The sequence below is a fragment of the Helianthus annuus genome, chromosome 4, assembly GCF_002127325.2.
Source record: "Helianthus annuus cultivar XRQ/B chromosome 4, HanXRQr2.0-SUNRISE, whole genome shotgun sequence".
Classification (NCBI taxonomy): Eukaryota; Viridiplantae; Streptophyta; class Magnoliopsida; order Asterales; family Asteraceae; genus Helianthus; species Helianthus annuus.
Genome location: NC_035436.2, coordinates 16,208,868 through 16,218,742, shown reverse-complemented (window position 1 = coordinate 16,218,742; position 9,875 = coordinate 16,208,868). Strand labels below are relative to the sequence as shown.

The 9,875-nt window shown below is 35.0% G+C and overlaps 1 protein-coding gene across 1 annotated transcript; it reads left to right on the top strand.

Annotated features, from left to right (window-relative positions):
• Positions 1 to 884: 884 nt before the first annotated feature.
• Positions 885 to 4,134, top strand: LOC110932994 (heat shock cognate 70 kDa protein). Its single transcript, XM_022176242.1, has 5 exons — positions 885 to 1,215; positions 2,432 to 2,659; positions 2,745 to 3,356; positions 3,415 to 3,596; positions 3,646 to 4,134. Exons 1-5 carry the CDS (start codon positions 885 to 887, stop codon positions 4,132 to 4,134), a joined length of 1,842 nt encoding a protein of 613 aa, XP_022031934.1.
• Positions 4,135 to 9,875: the final 5,741 nt, after the last annotated feature.

The following is a 9,875-nucleotide window of genomic DNA, read 5'->3' as shown; positions in this document are numbered from 1 at the left end:
GTAGCAAGAGACAACCCACAGTTTCCCTATCCTCTACAGAAGCCGAGTATAGAGCTTCGGCAATGGCTGCGCAAGAATCGACATGGCTAGTGAGAATGTTGAAGGACTTAAACCAAGAAGTAAATTACAAGGTGGAACTTTTATGTGATAATAAGTCGTCTATTGAACTAGCTGAGAATCCTGTGTTTCATGCTCGTACTAAACACATAGAGGTTCATTATCATTATGTGCGTGAGAAGGTGTTGAATGGAGAACTTGAGCTATCATACATCAACACAAACGAGCAAGTAGCAGATATATTAACTAAAGGATTGCCAAAGTCAAAGATGTTGAACTTTTGTTCAAGCCTGGGAATGAAGAGTGTTGATATTGAGAGGGGGTGTGAAAGTAATCGCAATATCAACTATGAAGAAGGCTGATTTGTATGGCAAGAAAGGGAGGTACGGATAGTCTCGGAGGGGCGGTTTGGAGGAGACTAAAGTGGAAGGGCTAAACTGGAAATTATGATTAGAGATAATTAGTTTAATTGAGTCTGAATTATTTTGTGTTTATCCGTATGTTTAGTCTAGTTTATTTAGAATAGGATTAGTGCCTTGTGTGGCAAGTTAGAATAACTATAAATAGGGATAAGGTTTAGTTTCCTATACATGTTCTGTAATTCGTTTTCAGTTTTAATTAAAAAAAAGTGTGTTTAATTAAACCTTGTGTTCCTGTGAAATCTCGGCTCCCAGTTAACAACTTAAACATTACATATTTAAAAATAAAAACCATTACATATTTAAAAAAAACATTACATAATTAAAAAAACAACAAAAAATAAAAAAGATTACATAACTAAAATAAAACTTAAAAACAAAAAATTACTACATAAAAAATCTAATAATATGCGAAGCCGAAACGTGACAGAATTCATGGTTGTGTTTGTGCCTGAAGTTGATAAGAGCGAGTTGTATGATGTCGTCCTCCCCAAGGTCACCACCTGCATTTTCCACCACGGTGTGAACCGTCTCGAATCTTTCGCAATTCAACCTGAAAACCCTAAAACAAGAAGAAAGCGAGTCCACTATTCGGGTGGTCTCACCCCAATGAAAGCAAAAGTGTTGAAAAATTCTCCCCCAAAACGGACCGCTCGAGCGGTTACGCGGCGTGTAGTGGCTCAAGGCTTTGGCCCACGACTCGCACAATGCGATATCCTCTTTTTCGGTCCAATGAATGGTTGACATTTTCAGTTTTGTGAAGTGGAAATGGGAGAGCGGTTATAAAAAAATTTGGGTGAAATGTGAGAGTTTGTAAAAAAATGGAAGACGTGGTTTATATAGGGTAAATTTTGTTTTTTTTTTTTAAGTTTATTTTTAAAATTTAAAAAAATAACCGTTGTTGTCAAATGGCTAATGCCCACGCCAATTGAAACGTGCCATGTCAACGCGATTTGGTCTCAACGCCCGTGGGATTTCCACCGCCGAATGACCCACGCCATCCTCCACGCCGTGGCCGGGCTCGTGTGCACGACGTTGACAAACTTCCACGCAACTTGTAAATGCGCACACCGTGTGGTCTTAGCACGCAAATTATAGGTAGCATTTGGTCCATTTACTATAAATGAGTCGATTTGGGTTATCTTTTTATCTCTAATGGGTTTATTAAAAGACTTGGCGAAGAAAATAGGCCGAAGGTGTTGAAAGATCGATCTCTAAAGAATCAAAAGGGTTCACTCTTTAAGGAATAAGGATTTAACTAAATAGGAACTAGACTGGATTAGTAAAAAACATGTTAAAAGTCGGCCCAAATATATTCAAATGCATAGAAATATCAACTTTCTAAAGACTAGATTTAATGAACACCTTTCCTCTCCAACACAGATATAATTAGTTATATAAACGGTTGGACCGTTCTGATTCTTCAGCACTGCACGGACTTTATATATACTCCCTATATAGACAGACCATTCTCCTCGATTTGACTCATAACTCGAAGCAGGTTCGACTCATAGTAAGGTAACACTGTGAACACAACCTTATTCTGGTATGTTACATGTATGTGTTTTTTGATTAGATAACCGGGTCGTTTGAGTTTAAATCCATTTTATCTTGTATAAATTTTAAGTCAGTGGTAATTGACAAAACTAAAAATTATTTAAGCATCTCATTGCTTTGGTTGAAAGATATGATTAAACTAATTTTTAATTTGGATTAAAGATCAAAGTTTCATGTTAGGTTTAGTTGGGTAAATGAGTTGAATGACATATGAGTTTTGGGTTTTAAATTTTAATTCTAGGCTTTTGTTTTATAAACACTTAAAAAGTACTAGATTTCTAAGTAATTATGTTTCTGATAGTTAAACTTTTTTTTTTTTTTTTGTTTTTTGTAATTTCAATACTACAAACTGAATATATTAAAGTTATATGTTACACTTATATAATCTTTGTGTGCAGCTACGTATTTGAAAATGTCAAGCGTTACAACACCAGTAGGTATTGATCTTGGAACAACGTACTCATGTGTTGCAGCCTGGTTTGATCAACACGACCGTGTTGAGATCTTCCCTAAGGAACAAGGTTACATGATTACTCCATCGTATGTGGCTTCTAACGGCAGAGACCTTTTAGTAGGTGAGAGTGCTAAAAACCAAGTCACCAGAAATCCCACTCGAACTGTTTTTGGTAAGTTGATTTGATGAACAACTTTGATATTTAAAAAAAAAAAAATCATACCTTTAAGTTTTAACCTTTGTTTAGTATATTTCAGATGTTAAGCGTTTAATGGGAAGCAGATTCAGTGATACCAGATTGCAGCAAGACATACAATCATGGCATTTTAAGGTAATCAAAGGATCTAATGATAAGCCGGTAATTGTACTTGAACACATGGGTGTAGACATGGAGTTTTCACCTGAAGAAATATCTTCCATGATTCTAAAGAAGTTGAAAGAGGCTGCGGAGGCATTCCTACGAACCACTGTTAGAGATGCAGTGATTACCGTTCCTGCATATTTCAGTGACAAGCAACGACAAGCAACAAAGGTTGCTGGTACACTGGCTGGCCTCAACGTTATGCGCTTGATCAATGAGCCCACAGCAGCTGCAATTGCCTATGGTCTAGACAAGTTTTCCGACCCAGACCACCCAAATCAGAAGAACGTTTTCATATTTGATTTGGGTGGAGGGACATTTGACGTGTCACTTCTCACTATTAGTAAGGACGGAACCATACGTGTTAAAGCAGTGGGGGGTGACACTCATTTGGGTGGAGAAGATTTTGACAAAACAATGGTTGATTATTGTGTACAAGTATTTAAGAAAAGGCAAAACAAGGATATCAGTGAAAATGCAAGAGCAATGGCGAGATTGAAAGTTGCATGTGAGAAAGCAAAGAGGGAGTTGTCCTCGACGTACATTTGAAACTTCGATTGACATAGATTGCTTGTATGATGGGATTGATTTTTCATTAAAGGTTACTCGGGTGAAGTTTGAGAAGCTAAATGCTTGTTTTTTTAACAAGTTTATCGAGCATGTGGAAAATTGTTTAAGGGATGCGAAAATGCAAAAAAATAATGTTGATGATATAGTCCTTGTTGGTGGGTCAACAAGGATTCCCAAAGTACAACAAATGCTTAGGGAGTTTTTTTGACTTGAAACCACTTTGCAAGAATATTAAAGCGGATGAAGCTGTTGCTTATGGTGCGGCATTGTTGGGTGCAAAGTTAAGAGGGAACAACACTAAAGTTGTGAATGATTTGATACTTCTAGATGTCACTCCTTTATCCCTTGGTGTCAAAGAGTATGGAGGACGTATGAATGTCCTAATCCCAAGGAACACACCAATACCCACAACGATGGAAAAACTTGCTGTAACAGTGTTCGACAACCAAGTAGGAATGCAAGTATCAGTGTTTCAGGGTGAGTACGATGAAGTGGAAGACAACATCTTCCTTGGTGAATTCATTATTCATGGCGTTCCACCAGCCCCTCCAGGTAAGGAAAGATTGAAGGTTTGCTTTAGCATAGATGCCAATGGTATTCTTGATGTCTCAGGTGAGTTGGTATCTACGGGTGATAAAAAGAATCTAGTGATAACTGAGAGTGGAAGTTTGTCTGGCTATGACATTGAGAGGATGTTGAACACGGTTGAGCTATGAATTCTAATAATGGAATAAGGAATAAAACAAAGTTTCCACTTTCAAGATGTTTGTTTTGTTTTTTTATCAACTTCAAATCTAATATTATATATTGCTTTTATGGATGATGTCTCATGTCTATACAATGCACTGTTATGATTCTTGTGACTATATGCTATTGCTAACAACCAAAACATATAGTAACAAAAATTAGAATGACTCGGATGGTGTGTATGTTCATATTACAAGTTTGGTTTCGAAGTTTGAAAATTTACATTTTTGGTCCATACTCTTCACAACGGGTAACATCGATGGTCCCTGGGTGGATGAACCCTCTAACATTTAAAAATAAGCTTTAAATATCAAAACTTAAAAACACTTTTAACTTAGCAGAACGAATTTGCAATATGGACATACACAAGGATAATCCGAGTAATGAACTCTAAAAATTATATGTGAAGGTGCAATTCTAAGTAAAGTTGAAAATTTCTTGAATATTTTGAATTAGGGGAGGGGTTCAAGATTTAGGTAAGTACTTCTAGGGATATTTTGGAAATTCTTGTAGATGTAACTAGTTCGCTACTCTATAAGTGAACTCATGCAAGTTCTAATAATGCTTTTGGGAGTTCGTTAGTGTGACAAGCGAACTCAACTAATCCGCTTGAGTGGCAAGCCTACTTCATCAAGTTTTTCGCCAAATGTCACTCGTCCCTTACAGTTTTTCATCAAACTCTATGGTGTTTGCTTGCCACTTAAGCAAACTTTTCGAGTTCATTTGCACCAGTAGCAAACTGCCTAGAAATACAATAACTATACAAATAGCCTATAAGTAATTAGCTGAATCTTAAACCAACTACTAATTCAAAAAAGTCAATCAAATTGGTGCATTATGAACAGTGTATGCTTGCCTTTGGAATTGAAAACTCTTTAATATATATTTTGAACCCTGGATTAGGATCAAATACAAAAGCTTCTAAAATTAAGAAGTGTACAAAGGCTCCGAAAAATAAAACAACTACAAAAAAAAAAAAAAAAAAAAAAAAAACCTAAACACCCATCACCACCCAAAAACCTAAACCCCCTCCCTACCCACCCAATATTTTTTTTGGCCGGGGGGGGGGGTAGTTTTTTTAGGGGGTTTTTTTGGTGAGGTATAGTTTTTTTTTTTTTTTTTTGCAGATTGGGGTGGGGGTGGGTGTTTAAGTTTTTAGTTTAGGTTTTAGGTTCTTGGACACTTGTCACTATATAAAGTTTTCTTGCACTTCTTACAATTATGAGTCTTTGTAGAATAACTTAACCCTTTGAACCCTTGTAAATGGGCTTAGTTTAGATCACACATGTTATGAAGCCACTTTTTTTTAACAAACTTACTTACTCTCTAACTCTACTCCAGGTTACATTCTTATGACAATCATGAGCCTTCACCATTTAGAAATACAAAGGCTTATCCCACTTGTTTTGCTTAGTTGTAAATATTAGGATTTGTATGCATGTTTGTAAAATTTAGAAATACAAAGGCTTATCCCACTTGTTTTGCTTAGTTCTACATATTAGGATTTGTATGCATGTTTGTAAATCTCCCATAAGGAAGTACTATAAAGGTTGGATGACACGACTTTGATAACTCCTCTAATAGCATCCACACAGTTATGTTTTCACCAAAATACCGCAATGTTAGAGAAAACACATCTACGTACGCGAAGCTTGAAAATTTCCACCGGTGGGTCGGAAATCACCAGACCTAAAAGTATATACCTAATTTTTTTTATAAAACCGGGGGTCGAAAACGTATATACCTGAAAAATTTTATACGAAACGTATATACGTAACACTACTGAGTGAAAAGTTCGGAGGTCCCCCCGCCCCGATCCGCCCCCTTCATAGCTGTGCCACTGTATACGTATTTAGTTTTCTTAAAAAAAAAATCCAACGAATGTAGTTTTCAAATAAAAACCAAATTAGTAAAAACTAAATGAAATAAAAACATATAATATATAAAATATAAGGTGGTAAAATTACAAAAAAATGGTTAAAGTTACTTTTTTATATTTTGTTTGAATTGGGCTTTGTGAATTGAAATAACTAAACCATCCAAAAAGTATAGTCACCTAATAAGGAAGTGTGGCAATAATTAAGTCACCTAATAACTGAATGTAGTGAAACTAGTTTTTGCCCCGCTCGCGTTGCGGGGCAATAGGCTGAATATTTCTCTCTCATAACATGTATTTTCTGTACAGAGAGTAAAATTGTAATTATATTTTGAACTGGAGGCGAAATCATAATTTTAAACTGAGAGCAAAATCATAATTTTGAGCTAAGGGGAAAACGTAATTTTTTTAACTGTGGGAGAAAACGTAAATTTTAGCTGAGGGCAAAATCGTAATTTTGAGCTAGAGGGAAAAACAACATTTTCTTTTGAACTGGGGGCAAAAACGTACTTTTAAACGGAGGGCAAAACCATAATTTTAAACTGGGAACAAAATTAAATATGAGTTTTTGAACCGAGGGCAAAAGCATAATTTTGAGCTAGGGGCAAAATTGTAATTTTATTTTGAGCTGAGCGCAAACGTAATTTTGAGTTGAGGGCAGAAGCGTAATTTTGAGCTAGAGGAAAAAAACAACATTCTATTTTGAACTGGGGGCAAAAACGTAAATTTAAACGGAGGGCAAACCGTAAATTTAAACTGGGAACAAAATTAAAAATGTGTTTTTTAACTGGGGGCAAAAGCGTAATTTTGAGATAGGGGCAAAATTATAATTTTATTTTTAGCTGGGGGCAAAACCATAATTTTAAACGAAGGACGAAAGCGTAATTTTAAACTGGGAATAAAATTAAATAAAAAAAAGGTTGGTCCAATAGAAAAGTGCCAGGTAGCTGCCTGACACTATTCCCCCAAACTTCTAAATGTATATGTAAGATAATAACTATAAATTAAATTAAAGAAAAAATAAAAAGAAATGAAAATGATGTTATTGGTGAAAAGGGAACGAACCCCATCTCTGAAGTGCTTAACGCCCGTTATTAGGTACCCTCAATCCCACATTAAATGCAGGTACTAGTGTTTGGCGCCAATGCTCGATGAGGCGCCAACCCGCTACAGAGAGCCTCACAAATGACAAGTCAACTTTATCTATTATACACTAAATATCTATTTTTATAGTTCAGTTTTTATCCGAGCTAGTCATAAGACTCGCGCGCATTGTGGCGCGGGTACTTCACAAATATCTAATGGATTAGTCCAAGCGTTATATGATGTGTTAACCATATGAAAACGCATGTTTTGACGTATCCGATTGAACTCAATGTATCCTAAAGTTGCATTGCGATTGGATCAAAATGTAACGTAAATCGTATTTATATCGTATAATCATAATGTATTATACGCGACCCGACTAACTCGAATTTATACCTTCAAGCCAAAAACTCTCGAGGGGGTCAAAGTGACATTTACAAAGTTCATAAAAAGTTAAGTGGTTAAAAATTGCATTCCTAAACATAAGGGCTAAGAAAGGGTAAAGATAAAATTTGATAAAGTTTTGGGGTAAGAAGGAAACTATAACAAAGTTGGGGCTGAAAAGGAAACTACGACAAAGTTGGGGTGTCAAAAGCAAACTATTTGTAAAATGGAGACTCCGTTATAAGAAGTTGTCGGTTGAATGGACTTTTGAAAAGTTGTATGTAGGAGATGAATGTTTAAAGCGGGTTGAAGATGTAGAAGCCAAGTTATAATCTCTTTTTAAAAAGTATCATAATACATTCATGGCATCTAAGGCTTCCATGAGTCACTCAAATATTTCAACATCTTCTAACGAACCGACTCAAGATGTAGATGATTTTCATGCTTTCCTCAAACGTAGACCTGTTGAAACTGGAAAAAAAACTGAACTTGAGGTGTATATGGACGAGCCAAATGATGAATGTGTGGATGATTCAAAATATGATGTGTTGAAATGGTGGAGCCAACATTGTAGCAAATTTCCTGTATTGAGCAGGATGGCTAAAGATATATTTAGCATTCCGATCACAACTGTTGCATCGGAATCAGCTTTCAGTGCTGGTGGACGCATATTGGACGACTATCGGAGCTCTCTTTCAAAGGACATGGTGGAACTTCTTGTTTGTGGAAGTGATTGGTTAAAGTCCGGCTCAAAAGCAACCATTAAAACATTAAAGGTAACCTTTTATTACATTATTTTTTCATTTATATTCTTATACTTTATGCACTTAAGTTTTATCTACTTTTAATGCGTAGCAATGTGCGGACGAAGAAGAAAATTTGGAGATTGAAGTGTTGATTCCAGATGGATGTGGTACAAGCACTTGAATAGAATGGTATTTTTTTTACCTTTTTTCTGTAATATATATCTAGATTATGAACAATTTACAGCCTTGATTATAACGTATTTTTGTCCATATTTTATTATTTGACCCGTTTTAAAATATTTTGACTAGTTGTGTTTAATTGGTTGGTTTGACAGGTTATATTTGTCAATCTTTTAGAAGGATTTTGCTAATGAAGATGGGATTTTGCTGAAGAAGACGCTATATGTTGCTTTAGTGTTAAGATGTTTTTTTTTTGTATTTGAAATAATCAGTTTTATGTTCGTATTTTGGTGAACTTATTATGTAACTTGATTGGATTTTGGTGAATGATTCACGGTAATGACCTTTAAATTTGAAATCTTTATACCATTTTTTTAATTTGAAACTGAAACTGAGCGAAACTGAGCAAAATCGAGCTGCTCGGTTGTAAACCAAGCGAGTTCGAGCAACGATTTTTGCTCGTTTCATTAAATTCGATCCGAGCAGAGCCGCTCGGTTTAAATTCGAGCCGAGTTCGAGCAGAGCCTTGCTCGGTTCTGCTCGGCTCGTGAACAGCCCTAAATGGAGTAGTAGTTTAGGGACTAAATTTGCAATTTTATGAAACTTTAAAAGTACCAAAATTAAGGGTATAAAATTGTAACATTGTAAAAGTACGGGAAATGGGAGGCAAAGTCGATGGGGTTTCCACCAATTTTGTAACCAACTAAACTAATTATTTAAACATTATAAAGAACCAACATGTTTATGCATATATGACTTGTAACATTGGTTTAGGGTGTTTTTCAAAAAAAATTGAAATTTTCCTTTTTAACCCTAAAGTTTTAATCTTTGACAATTTAAGTTTAAAGTTTTAATATTTGTTTCCTTTTTAACCCTAAAGTTTTAGTATTTGACAATTTAAGTTTAAAGTTTCAATTTTGGTAATTTAACCCCTTTTGATTAATTTGATTTTTCACTTCTAATTCAAAAGTTTCCATCTTATACAATTTAACCACTTAGATTAATTTGATTTTTCACTTCTATTCAAAAGTTTCCATCTTTTGCGATTTAACCATTTTGTTTTTTTTTTTTTTTTACTTATGTGTTGTAATCTTGGCTTTGAGGGTTTTTCAAAGAAAAAATGGTTATGCATATGGTTTTTGTAACCTTGGCTTTCGGTTTTTTTTTTAATTGATTTTTTACTTTTCACCCAAAAGTATTTCATAAACCACTTTTAACCCAAAACTATTTGTTTTTTTACTTTAACACAAAACTTTTTAATCTATCCTCACAACTTTTTTTACTTTCAACTTTGGTCCTTTATAGTTTTCATTTTCCGCAAAATTTTCGCTTTATGCTTCGTTCTAAATTTTGTGACTTAACACATCGCAACATGCGTCTTTGGTTTAACGTTTTTACGTTTTGTTCTAAATTTTGCGAGTTAACATGACGCAACGTG

Coding starts and splice junctions, on each gene's coding strand:
- LOC110932994 (XM_022176242.1), top strand. CDS start 885: ATGCGAAGCCGAAACGTGACAGAATTCATGGTTGTGTTTGTGCCTGAA. Junction 2,660..2,744: donor TCCCACTCGAACTGTTTTTG/GTAAGTTGATTT, acceptor AGTATATTTCAG/ATGTTAAGCGTTTAATGGGA. Junction 3,357..3,414: donor GGCGAGATTGAAAGTTGCAT/GTGAGAAAGCAA, acceptor CGATTGACATAG/ATTGCTTGTATGATGGGATT.